At 37.9% G+C, this 27,362-nt stretch overlaps 2 protein-coding genes across 3 annotated transcripts; one reads left to right on the top strand and one right to left on the bottom strand.

The window, feature by feature from the left end:
- Window positions 1–6,388: 6,388 nt before the first annotated feature.
- On the top strand, window positions 6,389–9,399 carry ccdc160 (coiled-coil domain containing 160). Its single transcript, XM_026918078.3, has one exon. The coding sequence runs from the start codon at window positions 7,567–7,569 to the stop codon at window positions 8,497–8,499; it is 933 nt and encodes a 310-aa protein (XP_026773879.2). The 5' UTR covers window positions 6,389–7,566; the 3' UTR covers window positions 8,500–9,399.
- On the bottom strand, window positions 9,391–25,412 carry cab39l1 (calcium binding protein 39, like 1). Of its 2 annotated transcripts, XM_026918183.3 has the most exons (10): window positions 25,292–25,412; window positions 25,116–25,182; window positions 19,737–19,902; window positions 19,294–19,458; window positions 17,876–17,994; window positions 15,319–15,487; window positions 15,162–15,221; window positions 14,947–15,012; window positions 14,233–14,376; window positions 9,391–11,787 (listed from the first exon to the last, which is right to left on the bottom strand). In XM_026918183.3, exons 3-10 carry the CDS (start codon window positions 19,851–19,853, stop codon window positions 11,596–11,598), a joined length of 1,032 nt encoding a protein of 343 aa, XP_026773984.1. In that variant the 5' UTR covers window positions 19,854–19,902; window positions 25,116–25,182; window positions 25,292–25,412; the 3' UTR covers window positions 9,391–11,595. The 2 variants fall into 2 exon arrangements, with proteins under 2 accessions (XP_026773984.1, XP_026773983.1); XM_026918182.3 differs by having other exon boundaries at window positions 25,116–25,342.
- Window positions 25,413–27,362: the final 1,950 nt, after the last annotated feature.

Here is a 27,362-nt window from a genome sequence, read left to right as displayed (position 1 = left end):
ACTCACAAAACAAGACAATATATCAGCTTTAAGCATGATAATCTGATTCAGGATCACTCACAAAACAAGACAATATATCATCTTTAAGCATAATCTGACTCAGGATCAATCACAAAATGAGAAAATATATCATCTTTAAGCATAATCTGACTCAGGATCACTCACAAAACAAGACAATATATCGGCTTTAAGCATTATAAATAATCTGACTCAGGATCACTCACAAAATGAGAAAATATTTCATCTTTAAGCATTATAAATAATCTCATAATCAAATAAATAATCAATATTTCATCTTTAAGCATGATAATCTGACTCAGGATGACTCACAAAAGGAGACAATATTTCAGTTTTAAGAGTTAATAATCCAAATACACATAGGTCCTAGATCCAGTATCAGTAAATTCTACAACTTTACACACTATTAACACTAATAGGCCTAACAAACACTAAATTAGTTTCACAAACATTCAGCATTTTAAATATTACAGCTGCAATTTCTTAATAAAAACAATGCAAATAATCTAGACTATGTCTGTGTCTCACCATTTAAATTACTTACTAAACTGCAGCTTACTGTGTAAGACCTTGATAAAATATACAGCTCATCATCTCTGGAAAGTAGTGCACATGTAGAGACAATGTTTTCAACTTTGGAAAATGTGTTTATTGTTCAACAGACATCATCTAAAAACTTTGAGTAATGTAGGCAAAGATACAGTTATTACACTCAGTTTAACATTCAAAGATGAGACAAATGAGACACTCAGACAAATAATCCTACATTATTTTGGACAACTACAAGCAAATATTTCCAAAATGTTCCAGGAGAAGAGGTTTTGTTTGCATGAGTCTACACCGCCATCTGGTGGTCTTACTGTGTGTATCTGTGTGTGCCAAAAGGGCTGATTTAATACCAGATACAAGAGTATTTTCATTTACCCATATGTAGATAATGAGGGTGATTAGGATACTTAGAACCAGCACCATTAACCACTACTGTTATATTTTTCAAAACTTACTATGCTGCTGTGGGGGGGTCACGTGATCTGGCGGATTACAGATGGATACCGTGCAATTTTTCAGAGAAAATTTCGAGTATTGCTAAAATTGCAAAGTCATCCACCCGAAAACAGCAAGACAAACATTTGCATGCAACAACAACAACAACAACAAATCAACCAGTCATGCTTGTGTACATCAGCTGGTGAAACAACTACCTGCACATATTTACATCCTTATCTAAAAAGGCAGATACATACATACAAGCGTATTGCATTGTAATTCAAACCCAAAAGTAGGCTATGTCATGACTAAATTTAGTTGTAGGTGAATTGGTGAGGTTTTTCCCTGTAACCGCCAGTTTTGCATGGATTTGCACAGCATATTGTATTAAAGCTGGATGCAAACCTGCAAAACTCGCCGTGCAACAGAGCATTCCCAGTGTTGCTCCAACTGTCCTGATGCAGATGACCGGCAATACATGAAGTGCACACACTGCAGTAGATCAGCGGCCACTACCTGCACTGTGAGCACTTTGGAACTGCCAGGACGACAAACCATACACACAAAGTGCCATTGCATACTCTTTGGAGAGTGTGTTAACAAACAGGACAGCAATTCAAGAAGGTCTACACATGCTTCACACAGGACATGGCTTCCAGACGCTGAATGTCCACTGTCTCCTGCCGGAAGGAGCATCTAGCGCAGTAGATACTACACTACTTCACTGACTACACAAGATGCACCTTAGCAGGAAACGTGTAGATGGGCTTAGTTTGCTTACAAGCACTGACTCCAGTTTAGTGTCTTTATAGGAGACAGGATCCACGCCAATCTTCCAACAACCTGCAGGACAAAAAACATCAGAACATCAGAGTAAATTACAATAATCCCAAATGACAGAATTAAACATGAATATAGATATAAGATATGTGGCTGATCACTGGGAAATGGTGAAATAATGTCCCAGAAATAAACAGATCAACTTTATTTACTTGTCTAATTTTTTGCGTGCATGCAAAAATTACAAATGCACAGAATTTATATTTTTAAGAGGGGGAAAAAGTTTCCAGAAACATTAAACACTGCAGCAGATTCATGAAAACACGGTATGGAAACACGTGAAGTTTAAATTTCCAACATTAGTTTCATAATCTGGATGTTTAATGCGTAACTCCCCTTTTTAATATAAAAAAAAAAACCTCTTATGGAAAATAGACCTTAGCTGCTTGAATATGTTTGCTGACCGATCACGTGGTCTTCCCAATCACTTAATAAAATATAATATTGAGGAGGTTAAGCAGATTAATGAAGGGAAAAAAACAACATTGCACGAATCAAGAACCACGTGGCTTGAGTTTCTTTGTAGAAATCCATTTAAGTTCAGTGATTAAAGTTCAGGCAAATCATGCAAATGTTTAATGCGTGATTTAGTAAGAGAATTCATGATTTAGTAAGAGAAATAAACTCTTGTGTAAAACAGATCTGAGCTATTTAAATATTGTATGAGTGTGATGCCATGTCACGTGGCCTTCCCAATCTCTTACTGAAGAATAATGTTAAGGAATTACCCAAGCGAGTGAAATGCTGCATGTTGGAAGTTTTTATTTTTTCTCTTTTTCTCAGTTTTGTGGATAAACGTGAAATACGCATTGATCTGGAATAGCAGAGCGGATTCAGGTGAATTGTTCGAGCTCTTCAGCAGCGTGTTTTCCACGCGCCCTTCACCATCAAAATGGAGGATCTCCACTGAGGAGAACGGAAGGAACCAAGCCAAAAAACCAACACAAAACTACAATCTGACCTAAAGCCTGAAGCGATCTTAATCTAAGAACTGGCTGATTATTCACAAACTACATCTGAATGAAAATATAGATATATAAATGTGGCATTTCCCTTGTGACCTCAGAATAAAAATAAATAAAGCAGTAGAAGGCCTGCTCTCCAAGCGCCTCCTCATTGTTGCAGATGAAGAGCTCGGAGAAGATGATCAGCTTCTCAGAAACTTGAGCAGGAATTCAGTGTGTGGCCTCGTATTTTACAACCAACACTAAAAGCTGATAAACCAGCACAGCCGGTAGGCCTAAAGTTCTCCGAGATGGAGAGGGTGACCTCGTGCAAATCGGTGTGTTGCTTTTAGGTTGCAGGTGGCCTAACACACAGCACGTTTAAAGGGGGATGGGGGACAATTAACCACAAGAATTACTGGTGTAAAATTTACAAAGACAACACACAAGTCTTAAAATAAAGCCCTGATCAAATATCCGCATATATATTATATATACTATTATATATTGAAACAGTGTAGACAGTTCGACTCTCTAACAGCACAGCATTATGACTGAGTGCTACAGCAGCTTCAGGAACTAACCAGGATCTGCCTGATGAATTAGTAGAAAGTTAGGGAATGTTGCTGTGAATCCACTTTGGCTTCCTAATAGGCCTAGCTGGACTCGAGGGAACTCCACACTTTGAAGTACAGATTGGATTTCACCTGAAACCCACTGAGTTGAGACCAAAACAGTTACCAAGATATCACATTAGAGCTGATAGGTGTGAATAACAAAGCTGGGGGAAACATGAAAACATTTTATCTCCATTTATTTGAAAAGGGAAAAAAAACACTAGATAAATACGTCATAAAGGCGTAACTTGGTTTAAATCTTATTGGCTGGTTATAGTTTCCCCCCTGAGTGTTTCTCTTTCCTCATATCTAGCAGCTAAATTAGGGTTTCAGTGTTCAATCACACAGGTGGTGATCAAATGATTTTTTTTTGTTTTTTATTTTGCCAAATTTAAAACAGCAATCAAAACAGAACTAAAGCATTTCTCCTAAATTAAGAAAACATCTCTTTTTTTTAATCATGAACATGCTGCTATAAGATTTAGCAGTAAATGAACTACACACTCGTCTACATGTTAACTATTGTTATGTGATCTACCATGGAAGCTCTGGTTTGTCACACAAAAGCCTCAAAGCCTCTCCAACGAAAACACGATGAGTTCTCAGACACACACTAAAGTCAGGAAATCACCAACAAAATGTTAAAGTAGCAGAAAGGAACTTTGTAAAAAAAAATGAATGTTACCTCCTTTATAGAGGTTAAATGTGTCAATTACCTTGAAAACTTGTTTTGAATCTTCGAGAATCCAAAAGAGGCGCGAACGTCTGGTCATGTGTTGGGTTTGTGTTGGGCGCCTCCCCAGTGCGCTCGCGCTCTCTCTCTCTCTCTCTCTCTCTCTCTCTCTCTCACACACACACACACACACTCACTCACTCACTCACTCTCTCTCACACACACACATGTGTACACACAAAAAAAAACCCCACACAAAATCCTCCTGCACTCAGGGCACGACAACATCCGCTACAATTCCATTTGCATAATTATTGCGGCTCCTCCGTCTTTGATTCCTTCTTAATAAAACAAATGAACACAATCTGTCATGCAAACTAAACTAAACAAATCGTTATAACGTAGCATATGTTATAATGCCTGATTACCCAGTTAGATTATTGAATATTCTTTGAAACAACTACTCGCTTAAAATCCTAAGTAGAAATCATAACTATAAAAACAGCACAATCCATTAAGTGTTAGTTCTTAATGTAATAAAAAAGCTAGTAGTAAGGAACCATGGAGCCAAAAATAGTCCTATAATAACTTAGACTCTTGGGATCATAAAGGAATATAGTGTATAGCAGTAGATAGTGTATTTCTTAAGTTTTTGTCCGACTTGGAGTTATAAAAAAAATAGCCTAATAATGATAATAATAATAATAATAATAAAGTCAACTTTGGTTTGTGCTAGGATTAAAAAAAAGATACACAAATCTGGATTTAAAAATTAAAATAAATAAATAAAAAAAATTCACAGATTTTAACCCTGAAACTGCTTGTAGTCCAGTTAGTGCACAGATGTGTCATGATGAAGAAGTGTTCTCCATGGAGCACAAAAAGTTATGTCATGCATGTAATTGAAGAGCATCTTTTTTTTTTTTTTTTTTTTTTTGCTGGGGGTTGGGTAAGAGCAGAGAGAAGACATATATACCAGTAAAAAAAACTTCTTCATTTAAGCCCAAATTCAAATTGAACAAAAATGATCAGCCCTGCAAAAAGCAGTTCTTACATAAGAAAACAGCATTTAGAGTTAAAGTCGGCCAAGCAGTGGAAGTGTGCTGTTGGAGTATTTCCTTTTGGTTTAGGCGCCTTATCGAATAGCTGGGAAGCCCTAGGAAGGCTGAGGTCACCTCTGACCTGTGTAAACCCTACCCCCACAACTCTATAGGGCCATTGTGCTGTGCATCAAAGGCACAGCTTCCCTAAACATTCCCGGCTGGATTTCCCTCTAAGCCACCAGCCCAAACTCTATTCACTTATTTATTCCTAGTGGAGTTGTGTCTATTTCTAAAAAGTAGCTTGTAACATTACAATATGCCTTCCTACTATGAAATATGGTTTATTCTGTAGGCCTACATAGGCTGCCCCAATTATATTCCACTTAGACTTTAATACTTGCAAAATCCTTGTGAATAAAACTGATTCTGATTTCTGATTAGTTTCCTTTGTTTAAGGCGATTATATCTAATCCGACATTGAAGTATTTCTAAATATGGTTTGATGGAACTAACTGGTAAGAAATAAGAATAGTAAAGGTGTAATATTCTCATATTAGGCTATAGGCTATACAGCATAAACTATTTTGCATGTGCAAAAGTCTGAAAGTAAACCTAGATGTTATGAGACTCACACCTCAGTTTAATTTGTTAAGTGTTTGCTGTTTATATCATGAGATAATAATCACCTTTTATAATCCGAATCAGGGAAAAAAAAAAAAAAAGAAAGAAAGAAAAAAAAACCTGGAATATGTGTAGTTTGGCATTTTTAGACTGATAGCGCCTCGACATTACTGAATTATTCTTTAGAGGTGTTGTTGCCAGGTCAGAGCAGCAGGGGGCAGTATACACACAGAGAACAGCATGTCCAACACTGCGCAAGCGCCGCCCTGGTGCATTTCCTACATACAGCATGCTGCCAGGTATAAAACATACAATATACTTTTACTACACTGTTCATTTGATTTTTATATGAAGGTAGTATTGTATATAAAAGCTTCCTGCTACTAGTAACAAACCTTATTTTGTATATAATAAAGGTTTGTAAATAATAAACAAAAAATGGGATGGGGGTTACAATTAACCACAAGAATTACTGGTGTAAAATTTACAAAGACAACACACAAGTCGTAAAATAAAGCCCTGATCAAATATCTGCATATATATATATATATATATATATATATATATATATATATATATATATATATATATATATATATATATACACTCCAGTACATATGTACAAACAGTGTAGACAGTTCGACATTCTAACAGCACAGCATTATGACTGAGTGCTACAGCAGCTTCAGGAACTAACCAGGATCTGCCTGATGAATTAGTAGAAAGTTAGGGAATGTTGCTGTGAATCCACTTTGGCTTCCTAATAGGCCTAGCTGGACTCGAGGGAACACCACACTTTGAAGTACAGATTGGATTTCACCTGAAACCCACTGAGTTGAGACCAAAACAGTTACCAAGATATCACATTAGAGCTGATAGGTGTGAATAACAAAGCTGGGGGAAACATGAAAACATTTTATCTCCATTTATTTGAAAAGGAAAAAAAAACACTAGATAAATACGTCATAAAGGCGTAACTTGGTTTAAATCTTATTGGCTGGTTATAGTTTCCCCCCTGAGTGTTTCTCTTTCCTCATATCTAGCAGCTAAATTAGGGTTTCAGTGTTCAATCACACAGGTGGTGATCAAATGATTTTTTATTTTTTTTGCCAGATTTAAAATAGCAATCAAAACAGAACTAAAGCATTTCTCCTAAATTAAGAAAACATCTTTAAAAAAAAATAAATAAAAATCATGAACATGCTATAAGATTTAGCAGTAAATGAACTACACACTCGTCTACATGTTAACTATTGTTATGTGATCTACCATGGAAGCTCTGGTTTGTCACACAAAAGCCTCAAAGCCTCTCCAACGAAAACACGATGAGTTCTCAGACACACACTAAAGTCAGGAAGTCACCAAAATGTTAAAAGTAGCAGAAAGGAACTTTGTAAAAATGATTGTATATGAAAGCTTCGTGCTACTAGTAACAAACGTTATTTTGTGATTGAAGAAAGTGCTGTGTGCATTTTTCACTTTTACCACTAGATGGCGATATTTCGCAAAAGGAACAGGTTTGATAAAAGGTGCAAAACATGACCGTTGCTTCCGTCTTTCCTTCTGATTATTATTATTATTATTATTATTATTGTTATTATTACTAAATGATATAACATTAAATATAATACTTTATAACAAAATGTGCTTTGATTCTGATGTGTTGAATATAGTCCTCCTTGGTTACCCATGTAAACAAAACAAAACAAAAAAAAACACATGAAGAACCAGTTCTCGCTCCCATGAACGAGTAGCTGATTCCTTCCAGATCTGCTGGTTTTTTTTAATGCTTTAAGCAGTCTTTAGTAGGTAGTTCAAGGAAAATGACTGAGTGCAGCGCAGTAGAAGAACTTGACTCCAGCCAGCACTGGGTGGAAAAGCTGTTTCCTCCTCACTTCACTTTCCAAGACTTGCTAGAAGGGAAAGGCTACAGTGCTGAAGAACCACGAATCGATTATACACCTTTAAATCTGCAATCTGACAGGACTCATTCTAAGAAGCAGATCTATTTAAGTGTATTAAGAAGAGTACAGCAGCAGGAAGAGATGATCAAGAGGAGGAACCTGGTACAGAGAATGAGCAGAAATGACAAGCCAGGGGATAGAGTCAGTCCTCAAGTTGATGGACAGGATAAACATTTGTGTGAAACACTGAATACAGACTGCAATGAGAGAGAGAGGTGCATCTGGAACCAGAAGGACATCTCAACAATCCGGGCAGCCCTGAATGAAATAGAAAGAGACAGATGGAGGCTGAGGGAACAGCTCAAAACTTCTGAGGAACAACTGAGCAACAAGCAAGAGGAGAAGAATCAGCTGCAGGGGCTGCTGGAGGAACGTGAGGAGCAGCTGAAGGGTTCAAGAAAAGAGGCAGCACGTCAAACCTTGGTGGTGAAGACTCTGAAGATGGAAATTCACAAAATGGGTGTTCAGTTAGAGGAGCTTGCTAAGCAGAGCCAAGAAAAGGCCATGGAGGCAAATAGGCTAAGGGCTGAGATGAGAAAAGCCAATGCCAGATATTGCCAGATCAGGCAGGAGTGCTCAGATTTAGCCCAAGAGTTGAAGAGCGTGAAGGAGCAACAGAAGATTGAGTGTGCGAGGGAAGTGCAGGCCACCAAGATGGAGCACGAGGCTGCTGTGGTGAGGCTGCAGATAGAGCTGGATGAGACTCGGGCCCAACTCAGGGCTGAGAAGGACAATCATGCACGAAATCTCAAGGCTCTGGAGCACCTACGCCACCACTTTGATAAGCGGTGACTTGGTTCAAGTTCAGTGTTTGCTTATGTGATTTTAATTGTAGCATCTGAGGATCATCAACGATTATACATCTGTAGATAATAAAATTCCACATTATTCAAGTATAAGGGTATTGATAAGAATCCAAGAAGCTCTTTAATATAACGTGTCAACATGTAAAGTGAACACATCAGAGATGAGACAATAAAAATGCAATTCTGAACATGTCAGCTTTGCTGGAAGTTTGATTTCTGAAATCAAATTTGAAGACATGATGTTTAACGTATGATTATAAAATGGGTCAAGTGACCTTTTGACGAGAAGAGATTTTACTGTTTGTTATAGTACTAGCATAAAAATGACTTCATTTTTTTTTTTAAAAGTCATGACATTTACTGTACCTTTGACTAATAAATTATTTGTGGTGAGACTGCAGACGAAGGTGGAGGAGGCTCGGGCAGAACTCATGGCTCCAGAGCACCTATGCCAGCATTTTAATAACCAGTGACTCGGTGAAGGACAAGAAAGTCCAGTGTTCATTTTAATCCACATCACTGCAGCATGTAGTGTTTCCCCTGCTCAAACACTTAGATTGAACCAGGTCTACGAAAAGCTCGGGAAAGTCTGAACTGTAGAAAATTTGGTCCTGTGGGACTGGGAGCAAAGAACACTGAGGCAGTCTGTGTATATACTCAATCCAGCATTGTAGTTGCATTTCCCCCCCAAAAAAATTATTTCTTCTGTACCAGGTCAGCAGTTTTTTTTTTGGCAAACATGACCTATGCTGCTCATGTATTTTGAGAGAGAAGTGCAAGCTGTATATTTACAACTTTACCAGAACACTGGTGGACTCTTGAAACTGACAAAGTTATTTCTCAATTACCTTTTTTTAAAAATGATTAATGAGCCACGCACAGTTGTTTATTTTATTTCCAATGTCTTCACACTTGTTTCATAAAATAAATCTTTTATGTACATATGTAACGCTAACATAGTGGAACAGACAACAGAAAACATACAGGAAACTGAAAGTGGAGTAAAACTTATATTTAAGTCTAATCCTGAAGCCAGAAACCCCAAACAATAATTTAGTAATCATTGGACATTGTCATTCTCAATCACTTTCATCAACAGACACATATCAGTTATTAAAACTTGGTGACAAAGGCCTGCATCCTATCCAAAACTGCACCACTCTTAATATAAACTATTCAGCCAAACAATTATATTCATTTTGACCCACTGGTCCTGTATTTGACTATTATATAGGTTTAAACTTTATAGGACAAACTCATATAAGTTTGTGTTGACTATCTTAGTATGATGGAGGTTCACAGTCACACTTTGTATCATTTGTAAAAGACGAAGGCAAAATTTTACGTACTGTATGTTGAGCTTATTAAACCCTGCACTCTACTTGCTGTTCACATCTGCTCGTCTTGGCACCATCCTGCTGTATTAAAAGGGACTTTTACTCTACAAACTCAGAGAACTAAAACATCCACATACACTGAGAAAACATATCAGCACACTCACACTCAAGAGTACCATACCAGCACATATCACAGTTAATGTTTTCCCTTGTAGATCCTATTCAGCAACTGAAGGGCAAAATTTGTTGTAAGATTTTACATTTTCTTGCATAATTGACATTGCTGCCATGGTAATTTAACATAAAACTGGTCAAATGGGGAAAGGACACTTAAGTACACAGCACTTAAGCAACTCAAAACCTATGAGGTATATAAGAGAAGAATTTGTGCAAACAGAGTACACTGAATACAAGGCTGAACTTAAGGTAATTCAATGAAGGCTTTTCAGTAGAATCCTGTTTTGCATTTCCATTTAAAAAGACCTTCCAATAACCAAGATGTACGGAAAAGTGCAAAATAGATTTGAACCTAAAAATACAATCATAAGATGCAACACATTACCACAGTTTGGACTCATTCAAGGTTGACAGTACAAATGATGGTATGAAAATGGTGTTAAATGTGGGTTTTGTGTGTGTGTATGGATTGGAGGCATCTGTTAAAGGCTTCAATGGTCTCTAGATTCATGTGCGTAGGCTGAAATTCAAAACGCAGCACCTGAGAAGCATCAAACATGGATCTGTAATCATCATTCTTACAATTTTACAGTGTATGTGAAGAGGTTAATGTTCCACATGTTATGTGTGTATCAGTGAAATAGGCAAACCCAGAATTAGTTTCACAGCTAATATACGCAACAATACCTAATTTTAAAATCTATATCTTAAATAGCCTCACATCCAGTTAAAATAACATGCTGACCAAGCTAAATCAGAATAATAGAAAAAAGACAATGCTATTTGAGAGTATCAACCAATCAATGCTATTCAAATAATGTAACCACTCAGGAAAGTGAGCAAATGGTCAGAAATGAGATAGTAAACCTATAAAGTCTGCAAGTTTTGAATTATAGTCAACTATGCTGGAAATTCTCCTTTGAAAGATTAAAAAACATTCCCAGTTGGCTTTTGGGGAGAAGGAAAAGAGATTTAATTATTATGATAAGGCTGGCATAAAAGTGTGCCTTACTTTCTAAATTCATGACATATCTGATATACACCTTTGCTTCAAATGCTTTGTTAACATTTGCTTTTAATGTACCCCTAAACAGCTATAACAGCCTACCTAAGACTTGAAATGTAGTAGAAATGACTGTGTGAAATGGCTTTCTTCCTTAAGCACTTCACGTCCTTAAAAAAATTAACTGCCTCGGAAAGGCCTCAAGTAATTATTTAAACTGCTTTTATACCATAGATTAAATAAACTGTTCACAGTCAGGAGCTGCAGAGAGACTGCAAAATAATCCATCAAATAATGTTTCACACATAAGGGGGAAAAGCTTTGGAGTATAAACAGAGTGCTTGGGTCCATCTTGCTTTTCACACAGCAAATTCACACGTGTTCCTAAGCAAAGGGAAAAAACTGAGTTTGCACATACTGACTACAACATTTTTTGCGCATTTTAGAGGTCAGCTGCAAAGAAATGGGATCTGAGAGAGGCCTGTTTGTCATTCTTTCTTTGTTATTTCCTCAACTGCATAAAACATGTCACCATCTCAACTGTTCAGTCCTGTTCTTTTGTCCTTTACGCGTCCTCCGGTGGTGCGGGCCTCTTGAGATCTCGTATCTGCTTGATGAGATAGTTCTTTTCGTCGCAAAACTGCTCGTCTTCTGAGCGGTCTGTTTGGAATTGGCTCAGGAAGTCCACCAGTTTGGACTGGTTCTTCAACAGGATGTCCAAAACAGGTTGTGTCTTATTTGGGTTTGCCACAAACACCTGATAAGCACACAAAAAGCTTGTTTAAATTTAAGCTGAGGCTATTCAGTCTAGCATCACTGTGGTTATAATGAAGGATAACAACACCCAAGACAACCCTGAATTCTAATACTGCTTTTTAATGTGCCTTCATTGACTTTCACTGACCATTTGTCCTTAGAGGAATCCTTCTCACCATCTTTAAGGGCCATACCATTACTAGATCAAGTGAGATTTGTGAGATGACCCCCATGGAGGCCACTGACATCAACAAAATAGACAGATACAGACTGTACAAAATGCCAAGCAGTCATTTCAACTAGACTGTTGCTGCTGACATAGGCACGCACAGTCCAACTGATAGTATGCTCTCCGCCCCTTAGGCTGCAAGTGGCCACTCAAGTGAGGTAACTGATATGCACTTCCAAACTGTAAGGGGAAGTCAATGTTAATGACAGAAGAGGAAGGGAAGCGCTGTTCAGTTCACAAAATCATTGATAACGAGAGGGAAAACTGTAAATAACGTCTACAAATTGACACGCGCACACACACACACTGCTTTTCAACTGAACAGTACAGCATGACATGGAATGTTAAGTAAACTGAACCCAGGACTTTTGTATCCTGGTTGAGTACCAGTGTCTATTTCTCAACACATTATTTCTTAATACTACAGCATGGAACATTTAAATAAGCCAGCAGCAATCTGGTGCTGTATTCTGCCTATAAGCTAATCAAGCTGAGCATGCTACATTAGATTCAGATGTGCAAAACACAGTACAGCGGCTGCAGGAGCAGGTGGACAGATAAAGAAAACCTGCCCCTCTAAAATTAAGACAAGCTCAAAAAGAGTGAAGCTTGGGTATATTTCTTTTATCTTCCCGACAAAGATTGGCACTGAACAGACACAATAAAACCAGTATATATCCCTCTACGGGAAAATGGCCAACGTGCATGGCATATGTGCTATGATTAGCCGCTTTTCTTGTGTAGTGACTCTTTTCTTAACATTTCTAATCACAAATGAATCGATTAATTTTTACATAGACTCATTTTGATGGAGCATGACAAAATATCGGTGATCAAAAAGAGATGTTAAACATACAAAAACACCACTTCATGAAATGATCCTGCTTAACGATACATGAACAGTGCAGTTTGAGGTTGTACAGTGTTGAGCTATAACTATCACTGCTATAACTAACATTTAACAACAGTTAATTCAGTCCACTAATTTGATTGGACAATCGGCGTTCCAAGATCGCTTATATTTAGTATAACCCTCCTGGGACATTTCGCTATTTGTCTGAGTTTGCAAAGTAAATTTACAATTCTTTTAACAGTCCCACTAAAACTGTTACTACAGTAGAGTTAGCGACATCAGCGAAAGCAGCAAACAATTTTTCATGAATATAACTTAAAATATTAAAGTTCGTAAGATGAAGATTAAAAGGAAGAAGGGAAACCAATTTCACTGGATGCACCTTTAACAGGAACGTACAAAGAATTGTGAGTTGGATTGCCAGCTAGACGGGCTATCAGTGAGTGTGGCTTTTTCAGGATCTATTTCCACTGATGGAGCAAAAATAAACAAATTATTTGACTATGTTGTGTCCTGTGTTACTCGATATTAATTTCTTATTTATAAAACTGGTGTATAAAAGCAATCGTGCTGTTATACTGAATATCGTTACAGCTGTGATTACCTGCGTCACTTGGCCTGCAGCCAAGCTTAATTAGAGCTTACCGACAACAGCAACAGTCTCCCGACTGCCGATTGGTCAGTCCTAAGTGTCTTTAATAAGTGATTTCAGAACATGTTACATGAAACCAGACTTCATTTAAATTGAATAAATTAAGAATTATTATTATGAATTATTTAGTTACTTATTTGTCATGAATAGCTCAGAATCTGCATTTTGGTTGTTTTCAAGTACTTCTGTGTGTCTCCACATTTTGAGGTATTTAACTACTTTTGGCCCAAGTATCATTTTGCTATCTGCTAACAAGAATGTCAGCACTGTACCTAGTACTTGTCAATATTTTGGTATTGTTACAACATTATTTGTCATCACATAATGCCAACCATGTAATGATAGGTTGTGGAGGTTGTGCAGTGAATAATAACAAGTACAAGTTGAAGTTACAAATATTTACAGATATTTCTGACACTTGACACTGAATCTCAAATTCATTAGTCTATTAGTCTATTAGTCATACCTGCATGAGGTATGATGTACAGCCAATTAGTAATGTTATCCTGTATATAGTGGGCAAACAGTTAAAAAGGAAGCTGTTTGGGATATCACCTAATTTAAAGATGGATTTCACACAGATTGTGAAAATGAAAGCAAATCTATCAAAGAGGAGGTCATTAAACTACTCCCAAATATTTCTATGCTGTACCGTACAGTAGAAAAGTCCTTCTAGCTAGAGACAGTATAGTCAGGGTGCTAACAAACGTACCTTAAAGACATGAAAAGCTTCAAATTGGATGTTGCGGCTGTTGTCTCTCAGCAGGTTCATCATCAGTTTCAGGTTCTCGGCTCGACTGATGTATTTGGTCATGACTGTAAAGTTGTGTCTGTCCAGCAAGAGTTCTCCCAAGAGCTGTGTGTGACATAAAATAGAACATGTCTTCAATGAAGCAATTTCAAGCAGTTGCACAATAACATGCGAGTCCTACTATTTACATCAACATGTATTTTTCTGTGGGTTCACAATACAGTGAGATTTCCCGAAAGACAATACATACTGCATCCAGTATGTCCATGCTATAAGGAGATACTTGTTTGGATGTTGTCTGTCTCACTTGATGTTTAAATTGGCTTATGCTGATTTATCTACAGCAAGATCTAATCACAGTGCAGGTGTGTCCAAATCATCAGTATGACTGCTAAAGTCACACGTGTCACGCATCTCTGTTCTCATCATAGAATTGCTAGAATGTGGACAACAACCAGAAATATGACATTTTAATAAATAAATGCAGACAGAACAGTACGCCTTTCCTTTACAGTGCAAAATTGCCCAAATATGTGGATATGCCAGTCACAAAGTAGAAACATAAGTGCAACCTGAGATTTCAACACAGCTATGTGTTATGTGTCTGTCCAAACAGGTGAACATCTTTCCTTGTTATTGGTTAACATGCGACAAGTGTTTGCAAAGTACCCTCACCTTTAGAGACTGACGTTTGGTGACGTAATTATCAGAATGCAGCAGCTTTTCGTACTCTGTAAACACCTGGAAAATTGTCAAAATATTGCCATTTTAACAGATGCACAGTTGTATTTCTGGGAAGCTTTCAAAAACCCCACAGATCACCTTAAATTATTAGTAATCTTTTTTTTAGCATATGGCTGAATTATACTACAGGGGAAGGTGACGCTTACTCTGTCATAATTTGTCTCCAAGAAATCTGCACACATGATTTTGTGTCTTGTTAGAAGATCCTAAAAATAAGAAAACCATGCAATAAATGAGTCAGTTCAACAGTTTTTTTTTTTTAACTGAAGTCATGTAAACAGGTAAGTAGTAGACAATACTCACCTTAAATGAAGCAAAGGCATCTGAGGCAATGTCGAAAGTGGAGAGTTCCACATAGTTGAAGAAGCAGTAGAAATTCTCAGAGAAGAGAACAGTGCGGGCCAAGGGCTCGTGACGGAGACACTCTCTCAACATCATGCCGCAGTTCAGAGCCACTTCAGGAGTTTCATAGCTGCAGTGATCAGAGCATAGATGGCCACCAATGAAGAACATCACACCACTGAAGGATAACTAATTACTGGTAATTACTAAAAACCTGAGTTCACTAACAAGATCATATTTTTAGCAGTTATGATATTTTATTCATTAATAAAATCAGATCAATAAAATCATCAATGAAAAAATCATAAATGTAGATACATGTAAAGGGCTTCAGTTAATGTTCACATCAAACATCAGAATAGGGGAAAAATTGTGATCTCTGTGACTTTAACTGTGGCATGGTTGTTGGTCCTAGAAGGTCTGGTTTGAGTATTTCAGAAACTGCTGATCTCCTGGGAATTTCACACACAACAATCCCAAGAGTTTACACAGAGCTGACATGAAGTCTATAGTAAGGCTTGTTTCACACTGGACGTGAGCAGAGCAGAAGCAGCAGCGCATATTGTTTTCAGCGCTCATGTTAACAGGTTAGAGCTTTCACACTGCATGCCGAGGCTACGGGGCAGCGCGTAGCAGAGCAGAAGCAGCAGTGCTGTGATCGGTTCAGTGTTGAGTCTATTTTTTTGCGCTGCTCACGCTGAATTAAAGTGACAGTGCATTTTTCCTGGTCAAAATAAACATGGGTTGACATTTTCACCATAAAAGCATATAAGTGATGTCTACTGTCTTTCATACAGTCACCATATGACTTTCACCACTGTGAAAAATAAAAAAATACCCTAAAACACACTATTGCCAGGAGTTTTTTGCCCAAACCACAAAAGCATGTTTAAATGATTTAAACTACAAGTCTAGCTTAAGCTGAAGATTAATTTTATCATATTAACTACATACACACAGCATGTTACTGTTCCGGGGTGACCAAAGCTTCAAAGTTCTGTCACCCTCCCCCATCACATCCTCCTCAAAGTTATATAACCAACATCAACAGTAAAATAAGACTCTTTAATAGGTTTTCCTCCTAGATATATTAACTGTAACACCATTTGCATTTGAAATCAAAATAAAATAATGCCCAATCTTGTATTTGCAGTACACAAGCTGTGGTTCAGTGGCGCGATACAACCGCTGCCAGTGCAAAAGCACAATGGGCATGTGTTGCCTCCGCTCTGCTTACGCATCCAGTGTGAAACAGGGCTAACTCGAGCACCCTACAACCATGGTGAACAGAAAAGCATCTCAGAATGAACAACACATCAAACCTTGAGGTGAAGTGGTCTTCTGCTGTTGTAGCCCAATCAGGTTCCACTGCTGTCAGCAATGAACAAGAATCTGAATCTATCATGGGCACAGACTCGCCCAAACTGGACAGCTGAAGTCCGGAAAAAGACCAGGTGATTTTCTTTTTTTTTCTTTTCCCCCTAATCTTCAACTGTCCAGTTTGGGTAAGCTTGTGCCCATGGGTGACTATATGTCAGCTCAAACTAATCTGGCCATTTTCCTCTGACCTCTCTTATTAACAAGGTGTTTACACCCACAGAAGTGTCACTCACTCAGTGTTATTTGTTTTTCCATTCTGTATAAACTCTAGAGACTGTTGTGTGAAATTCCCAGGAGATCAGCCATTTCTGAAATACTCAAACCAGCCCATTTGGCACCAAAAACCATGCCACGGTTAAAGTCACAGACTTCTGATGTTTGATGTGAACATTGACTGAAGCGCCTGAGCTCTATCTGCATGAGTTTATGCACTGTGCTAAATAATCAAATAAAACAGTTATTGGGAATCAACTCAGAACTTTTGGACTATATTGTATGTTTTTTACTCCCTGATGATCAATGGTCAATTCTCACGCACTAACTGTCCCTTATCGAGCACTAACTAAAAACTTCGATTGGCGTAGACAGCCACTACATTAGTTTGAGGTGCCACTAATGCAATGTCATAGCACTGCTGGATTTGCCTGGAGTATAATGCTAAATGCACAATTCTGGATGCAAAACCTAACCAACACACACATGAATGGCTAGCATCGTGCTTAACCAGCATGTTCTTCTCAGCCAATGAAGAAACATTTGGACAGCTGTGATATCAAAGGAAATCAAATTAGGGTTCTTACTAACGGCCAATGGTGCTACCTGAAAGGCAAGTATTTGTTCACTATTATACGTTTGTGAGAATGTGGAAAGAAGAGAACAGGCATTTACATTATCTAAACATGTAAATGAGATAAGATAATCAAGCGGTAAATGAATCAACCAACAAATTACACACTAAAAGGTGTCCAGTGCTTGCAGTTCTAAGAACAAAACCAGTAAATGCAGACTCTGTAGCTATAACATAGTTGAACACAGCATATCAGTAACGGCAACTGGAACTGACAGCATAATCAATGGGTTTTTTTTTTTTTTGGGAAAGTGCTGATCATGATTGTGCCCTGAGGCCTGGAAAACTCACCCTTTCAGCAGCATGAAGAGGATCTGAGAGTGGGAGGAAATGTACTCGACTGTGGGCGTGCGGGTGCCAATCTGACGCCGCACTATGTTGCTGAACAGATGAACCACATCCTTCTTTCCCTTTAGGGAGCAAAATTAAATCCAACTGAGTGCAAATGCCAAATAAGGCTGAACTATATGCATGAGCAGTGTTAAGCAGTAAATGAAAGCCACAAAGTCAGGCAAGCACAAGTCAATGAAAATCAAATTTAACAGATTTCTTAACCACATTAATAAATCTGAATTTATATCATGATTTGGAACCCCTCATGGTTATAGACCCACGAAAAAAAAAAACCACAAGTAGCGATGAGATAAAAAAATAATAAATGCAAGTTATATCTCCATCAGCAAAATGCCATCTTACTTTTCAAACACCCGTGGGCAAAAAAAAAAAAAAAAAAAAATGGCTCAAGCCCAAAATGGCAAAATATGAAGCTTTTAATGGTCTTAACAACAAATCATTGGTCAGTGAATTAGCAAGAATTAAACAAATAAATAAAGCAAATTAGTATGGGGTAGCTTTTCCCTTTGACTTCTTTAAATATTTAAGCTTTGTGGGTAAACTTCCGGACAGCTTTTTACAAAAAGAAGAGTCAATGGTGTTCCATTCAATGTCGATGGCTTCAAACAGTTGATGAGTAGTTGAAAAACATTTCCCGGTTAGTTTGTGGTTAATGTGAGTAAGTAAATATTGTCTATATGGTTCAAATCTGGACTCTGACCATGCCAAAACATGAGCCTAATGGACTTGTGCTCAAGCCACTTTTTGGTTGTCTTTGCAGTGTGGGCAGGAGCATGGTCTTGTTGAAAAATAACACCTGATCATTCCTCTTTAGCAAACAACTCTTCAATTGTGGGAAGCAAGCCTTTCTGCAATATTTTCCTGTATTCCAAAGCATTAACTGACTTTTCACAGTGAAGCAGCTCACCAGTAACAGCAGCTGAAAAGGCTCCCCACACCATGACACCTTGTCCTCCATGCTTAACTGTGGTAGAGATGCATTCACTATTGTATTTCTCACCAGATCTATGAAGACACCTCTCTGGAGCATCACCATGCAACTCAAATCGTGATTCATCACTCTACACAACTCTGCTGAACCACTCTAAATCAAACTATCCATATCCTGACAAAAACTTCATTCTCTCTTCAATGTTTTTCTGAGACAGCAATAGCTTTTTAAACACATCTTCTACACACAAAACCTGCATTAGTTAACCATTAGACAGTCATTTAGGGCTAGGCCCATTTTGTGGCCCAGAAGTGCATCTCCAAACAAAACCATACTTAATGTACTAAATGATGTTAAAAATAAAATAAATAAATGAATGAATGAATGAATGAATGAAAGAGAAAAATCCAAAATAAAAAGTCACCTCAAAGTCGATCCTCTGCAGGTTGGCTATGAGGGCGATGAAGAGGTTGGTATTGTAAAGCTCCTGTGCCAGTTGGGCCACTGCTTCCGTTTGAGGCTCCTTGTCTCCAGTACCACACAACACTTCTTTCAACGAGGCTAGATTCTTTGAAACTTCCTCAGCAACCTGTTGGAAAAATCTGTCAGCTTACCACCCACATAACTACTGCCTTGGCATGCACTGATGCAACATCTCAAACGAACTCAATTTATTTTTATTTTTTTTAATTTATATTTTTTATTCATTTTTAACAACAACAAAAAAGCAGAGCCAGATCAATATACAATCGACATCCACAGCAAACATTTAAACACAAACATTCATTTTTTTTTTTAATACAATGATCACAGTACACCACACACACACACAAAAAGTTTTATTTATGCATATGTGTTGTTGTTTACCTTTTCACTCTTCTTGTTGTCAGATGTTTCCAGCTTCTCTAAGCATGCCACATTCTCCTTGAGATTCTTCACAATCTCTGCTGGACTCTTCTGAGACTTCCCAAAAGGGAATGGCATGTTGTTTAGATGGTGTGCTTGGTTTTGGATGAAGCAAGAAACCTTTCACCTTCCAAGGAACAACAAATACAAAATCTGCTGTTATACAATGTATGAAATTAAAAATAATTATAAATATAAATAATAAAGTACTGAAGTCATGTGCAAACATCTGATCAAGTTATATCTTCCATATTTCACTGAATATATGCAAAAATACACAGTTGGGGTATTAGGTACCAGCTTTGCAGCTACATTTTATCAGGCATGTCTACCATATAGGTGAACTTTGAGGGTATGACTATAGCTATGTACAATTTGTCAGCCTCGTCATACTTCCTACAATGATAGAAATGGGCCACCATGGGTCCACCACTAACCACAGACACTGACATTGTAGCCGTATTTCAGTAAATGTCGTGGAGATAAATGTGTATAAGAGGAAGCAGCATTGCTGGGGAATTTTAAAGTCCTCTATGTCATTGCGGGGTACAGAATCAACCAACTAGATAATGATTAACACAATCTGTGCTTATAAAAAGGAGCTGTAATTTCTAAATATACAAGGTGGACCAAAGAGGTGGGTGTATCTAATGTGGTGTTGAATACACAGTGTCTAAAAACTGCAGCAAAATTGCTATGCCTCATACACTTGTACAAGCTCCATACACACTACCATGCAAGTGTCACTGCCACCTTGAGAAAAAGCCATCACTCAAACAATTCCTGGTCACCGGTGGTTATAAACAGTATAGATCCTACTTAAATTGAGGCAATAGGATTTTTAATATGGCAGAAATAAGATTTGAAATAAATGAATGAATCTGTGCACTGCAGAGGGTGGGGCCATAAAAAGGGAAACGAGGTACCGTCTCCCATTACGCGTCAGGATTTTTTTCTGTGACTGTCAAAGACCTTCTGCATCATCGATTTGCTATTCAAAGTTAGCAAGTTTGGTGTACAGACGTCACAAATGACATCAAGGGGGTATTCTCTGACTGCGCCATAACAAGTAGGCTCCCTTTTAATTTTAACGCAAAGAATCATGCAGTCTATCAAACATAACCCACATCAGAGTTGATCATGTGATTTTCCTTCCTTTAGCAGCAAAACAAGTGGAAATTTTAACCTCAGTGCAAAGACAAAACCACAGAAATTACAAATTGCTCCTTATGTTTATTCAAACATAAATTAATAATATCTAAGTAAATCAAAAAATGTAGGATTTTGGAGTTGGTACACCTACAGAAACCAGAGTATGTAACCTGTAATTGGTACAATTTTTAAATAATTAATACTTAATTAATATTTATAATTTAATAACTTAATTAATAATTAGTAAAAATTAATAATTTCTGCCAGCATGATTTATATGGACCATGTCACAGGACTTCATTTTTTGCTGGGTGCTCAGCAGCTAGTAATTTTCCCTTTGGGACCTAACCGGCTGGCACATTTAGACAGCTTTTTTACATTTATACTTTACCAGTCTGGAGTGTTACATCACTCCATGATAGCTAGTCACCTTCATATAATCCAGCTTGAGCAGAGTAAATGAAAAGTTATTTATTTTAAACATTAAAGCATAGTCAATCAGTTTTAAATCTCCAAAGTTCTAACAAATAAAGCCAAAGTCCTTACAGTAAAGTCTGTCCAATTGGCAGCCATCTTAGCAATACTCCATGGTATACTTCCAGTCATACTAAGTCAGGGTCAGTATCTTTTTGTAAGTAAGCTTTTGAGAATTTCTCTTCGAAGTGTACTTAAGGCCAAAACAATTCTTAGTTAAAAGCAGAGAGCAAAAAAATGTTAAAAAATGATCTCAGTGCAACTGTTAGTGAAGATTAGGAGTTAATGAGGCATAAATGTTAAGCATGAAATACGACAGTTGCATTACCATAAATGCCTTAACCACACCCCCATTTCTATAGTATGAGCCAACTGAAGTTGACAAGAAAGATGTATGCAAAGCACAATCACGCCAAGGCTGAGTATTTCAAAAGGGGATATATTTGTCTCAGGTAGGCATTTAAGAATAATCGCTCTAAGCGATTTGATCATCCAAAACCTAAAAAAGACAATAAAAAGAGCATTTACATGATTTATAGCTTTAAGGTGAGTAGGGGAGGCATAATAATATTACCAGCTGTGCAGTCAGGAACTGCAAATATTCTCCATTTACCCTGACAGAAAGCGAGAGCGCATTAGATAGGGAAAGAGGCGGGGCTTCCAGGAAGTTAATATTGGAGAGTTCAAAATGTCTGCTCAAATCATTCCAGATTCATGTTTTTGGTTCATCTCTTGCTTTGTTGGGGAGAAGACGATTGTTTTCTTTTTTGGACATATTTTTGCTATCAAAATCAAAATGCCAGACACAGATTGCAGCATTTAAAAAAAAAAAATAAAAAAAAAAACATCACAACAACCCAGACAAGAGACAAGTAAAATAATCTTATTTCTGACTGTATTTAAAACCCATATTAAGTTTATATACCATAGATTTGTGACACATGGCAGAGGAGGACTCACTGGCTGAGCCATCACAGGTATAGCAGTGACTCAGGACCCTTGAAAGTATAAAACCTAAAGCCAGTCATACCGCAGTTAGATGCAAGCATACTGAGGTAACTGGCGTAGCAATGGAAGTGCTTTATGGCTGCAATGTGTATTCATTTATGTACACAATGTAATAACTGGATTGTAAACTTTTACTTATGAGACCAGCTGAACAAAGATGCAGCACTTCCAAAATTGTTCTGTCAGCACTGTAATGTATTTAATTAGTAATTAAGTCTGTGTTAAAAATGGTTTGACCCTGTACATCTTTATCAACTCATCAGTCAAGTGCAGTCCACCTTTACTAGCCTGGAAGTTAGCGGGTGCATGTCTGTTCTGTCTCAGTGCTGCCACCTCTCACTACTCCTAACAGGTTGAGACACCTCTGAAACACTCCTTAATAATAATATTTTCTCATTTAAGACTACTTTTAAAGCAAAAGATTTTCAGTCTTTAAACAGTTTAAACAGCTACATGTTATGAAATATGGAGCTGAAATGTAGCTGCTCTGTTTTTACAGATATATCCATGTCAATAATCCACAATACACCACAATACACAACTCTTCTTTATTATCTTTGTCATATTGCGTCAACAGGTCAGTTATAAAATCTGGCTGCTGATTTGGCATGGAGTGAAACTTAAAGCATAATCTTGTATAAGAATTTTCATAACAATCCTGAGTACCAGTCATGGCCATATATCTACATTGTAAAATCTGATAAGCCTGACTTTTTCTATGATTATATTTTTACTAATAAGCTCACTGGCTCAGTTCCAGATGGGCGGGACTTCTCATAATACAGACACTGCCCCATTACACACGGCCCCATTCATATTTCAAGCAGTGGCCTCTAGTCATCTGCCATGTCTGATAAAGCTCTCTCTTCAGTTTTTTACTCAAAACCACACCTCCAAAACACACACATGTGGGCCACATGAGGAAGAACACGTGAATGCTAGTGCACAGAGAGGAACTGCCAGGCAAGTAAAGACGCCTCCTTATCCTGATTGGTAGGATGTTCACAGTCCTCATTATTTGTTGTTGTTGTTTTTTTTCCCTCTAAGGTTTACAGAATGCCACAGAAAATGTAGTTTTAACTCGAACAGATATTTAAATGACAGCTTTGAGAGAGTTAGTAGAACGTTATAGTTTAATATCATATTACAAAAAGTGCTCTGACTTAGAAACAACCCACATTTAAATAGTCTGTCACTGCTGCTTCTTTGGTCATATTTTTCACTGTTTATAAAGGAACTTGCTTAAGTTCCCATTGCCTTCTATAATGTTGTCTACAGTCATGGTGACAATCCTGTAGCAAAAAAGTCACATAACACATTTCACATATTGTTGAGCTGATAAAATATGGAATGAAAGTCCCCCTACGATTAAAAGTTCTCACTTGGTCCTTTTGGGTGGCTAACTTGGATTAGACCTAGATATAAATGTGCCCATTTTTTTAGTACCTCCATAACAATATTACGGATTTGAGAGGGTGTTTTTTTTTTTTTTTTTTTTTTGGCTACTGCAGACTCAAAGTCAGTCCGTATCTCACCAGCTTACATTTCTAGCATACTTCACCTTCAACAGCAACAATGCTGACTTTTTTTGTTGTACATTAAAACACATAACAGTCACTATGAAGTGTGAACGAAAATAAAAGAGGGCCACATTCATTTATTTCACTAGCGGGTCAGGAAGTTGTGAAAGCTTGCAAAACACGTGAGATTGTAAAAGGTGAAAGACATTTTTTTTTTGTTTGTTTTTACCTTTCCAAACAGAGCTATAATGACAAACACAGTATGTGTTAAATTGTAGTCTGAATGCGTCTGAATCCAGATTTCCAGGTGAATTGTTGGCGTTTGTTTGATTAATAGCTTGCAAGATCACTTTTACAAGCAGGTGGCGTTTATGGTGCCAATGTTATGAATTTATACTACATGGCAGCTCTGGGACGTTGCATTATAAATCAATGAGGCATGAGATGATAATAATAATAAACCACCCTGATGTAGTGCTCCACTAAGCAAGCCAGTGTTAGTTAGCAGAATTGGCTAAGCTACTAAACAAGCAAGCTGTTGTCTGAAAGCTATCGATCGCCACCACCCAGTCAAAATGACTGACAGAGCCAGCAGGTATCGACCAACTTTGAAATTAGATCTAAAAATTAGATTTTTAGAGAGCGTTGTTGCTTTCTAAAGTACTCAAAAACCTGTGTGATACAACTTCAGCTGTCTTGCACTCATTTTTTACTTTGCTAGCTAGCGTTAGCCCACTAGGTATCTCATTGAGGGCAAGTCGATTTCCTGTCTTTGATTAGCAGGCTAGGCTAGGGTGCTGGCTCTGAAACAAAATGCTAACTTAGTAAGCCGGTTTTGACAAGAGAAGGGAGAATATTTCTCAATGTACACATGTTTAAAGCAACAGGCTTTGCGAGGAGGTGCTCGAGTTGGACATTGTTTTTCTTTTCACACTGACAGGAGCAGAGTGCATGCAAGCACTGAACTTTTTCAATGACAGCCAGCTAACCGCAACTGATATGCAGCAATAAAAGCAGCGCTATCAAACAGCACAGAAACTCACTGCTACCCTGAAGCTAACTTGAAACAGAAATGTGGATGTGCAAAGAACACGAGAGCAGGCTGGCTTTAACTTACTCGGAAAAGCCACGCTAGCTAGCATGAACATGAGCCAGTTTAGCAAGTTGTGAGAGGGGGGATACTCACCACATTCACTGCTCAAACGGCGACTTTGAAAATCACTCAGGACAAGTTAGCTCGGTCAAAAACACCTCTGTAAGTACCAAAAGGAATTAAAACTGAATTTAGACAAGTTTATACATGCTATTCGTTCCCAGAAATGGTTTGTTGTCGCTGGAGAAAAGTGTCAGATTTACTGTTACCCGTTTTATCTTCTGTAGCTCACTACAGCCTTCACCGAAGAACAACTCTATCAGGGAAGTTGGCGAGTGTTCAGAGAGCCGCCCACCGCTCAAGATTGACATTCTTTCTGACCAATGGGAGCATATCATTGATAGGCGGAAAAAATGTTTTTTCATAACGTATCAGTCTCTGATTTTGATGCAAATCGATTTTATCAGCTGGAGCTGATAGCATACAAGCCTGGTTATTACATATGCAACAATAAGGTATGAAACAAACAGTCACTAAAATGTATTTTGTTACAAATCACCAAATCCTATGCAAAAAATTCAATTCAAGTTTCCATCAACTTTATGTGCATAATGAAAGCGATGAAATAAAAATGCATTAAATATGTTTGCACACTTCTCTACCTGTTGTTTTTCCATCATACAGAAATGCTTTATGTAATGACGTTACTTCCTGCATCAACTGCTGCTGCATAAGTTCTATTTATTACAATCCACTTATTACATTGTAAACTTTTACTTAGGAGACCAGCTGAACAAAGATGCAGCACTTCCAAAATTATTCTGTCAGCACTGTACTGTATTTAATTAGTAATTAAGTCTGTGTTAAAAATGGTTTGACCCTGTACATCTTTATCAACTCATCAGTCAAGTGCAGTCCACCTTTACTAGCCTGGAAGTTAGCAGGTGCATGTCTTTTCTGTCTCAGTGCTGCCACCTCTCACTACTCCTAACAGGTTGAGACACCTCTGAAACACTCCTCAGTATTTTTCCATTTAAGACTACTTCTAAGGCAAAAGCTTTTCAGCCATTAAACAGACTACATGTTATGAAATACAGAGCTGAAATGTAGCTGCTCTGTTTTTACAGATATATCCATGTCAGTAATCCACAATACACCACAATATCTCTTCTCTATTATCTTTGTCATATTGCATCAACAGGTCAGTTATAAGGTCTGGCTGCTGATTTGGCATGGAGTGAAATTTAAAGCATAACATTCATGAGTACCAGTCAAGACAGTTTTTCTCTGCCAGTAGCTTCTTTCCATTAAACAGAAATGCTTTATGTAATGATGTTACTTCCTGCATCAACTGCTGTTGCATAAGTTCTATTTCAGCTCTCAAGTCCTTCAAGTCACAAAGTGACTGTTTAACCTTGATGTTCAGCAATGTCCGGAAATTAATTACAGGCTCCAAATAGGCCATAACAGCGACCCTCGAAATGGTGGCATAGCACTCCTATGATCCCATTCCAATGTTATCAAATGTTATTCATGCTGTGCCACCCCAAGACTGGTTCACGTCAGTGGAACTGCATGATGCATATTTTCCTGCTCCCATCGCTCTAGAGAACAGATGCTTTTTGAAGTTTTCCTTTCAAGGACAGATATTTCAATTCTAAGTCCTACATTTTGGCCTCTCTCTAGCTCAACATGTTTTTTCAAGATGCATGAAGGCAGCCCTGTCATCTCTGATGGTCAGAGGCTACTAAGAATACTGCCTTATTTATACAACTGGCTCAAATGTGCCCCCACCAAGGAGCAAGCCACCCGAGACACATCATCCCTCCTCGCATACTTTACAGCACTCGGTCTCATGGTGAACTCAGCCACAAAATTCATCAATGTGAAGCCAGATTCACAGACAATGCTCAGTACTCTGTCACCCCATAAGTTGGTCTATCTAGCCCTCAGATTTTTCTTACTGGTTCTGAGACACCAACACATGATGGTCTGTTCAGCCATGGTCATGATGGTCAAATACATCTATTTGAAATACATCAACTATCAGGGCAGCATGAAGTGGGATTGCACTCTCCGTCAACAGCACAATGGTCTGGGAAAAGTTTGTCAGGGTATAGGTGGACCTTTTTCGCTGATGCCCCACTGTTGATTGAACAACTTCCTGAGCTGAACAATCCACTAGATCAGAACACACTGGCTCATGATTGGCCACACTGGCCACTATGGGCATTTCTGCCTCTCCTCCTGATTCTGCTCACATTGCACAATCCTGCTTGTGGTCCTGAAGTTGCCCACAATGCCTTGCATTTTGTAGCTGGTCTTATTAGTAGACAGAAT

Source organism: Pangasianodon hypophthalmus, chromosome 7, assembly GCF_027358585.1.
Source record: "Pangasianodon hypophthalmus isolate fPanHyp1 chromosome 7, fPanHyp1.pri, whole genome shotgun sequence".
In the NCBI taxonomy this organism is placed as follows: Eukaryota; Metazoa; Chordata; class Actinopteri; order Siluriformes; family Pangasiidae; genus Pangasianodon; species Pangasianodon hypophthalmus.
The sequence above is the reverse complement of the archived record's forward strand: the minus strand, read 5'-3'. Positions and strand labels throughout refer to the sequence as shown.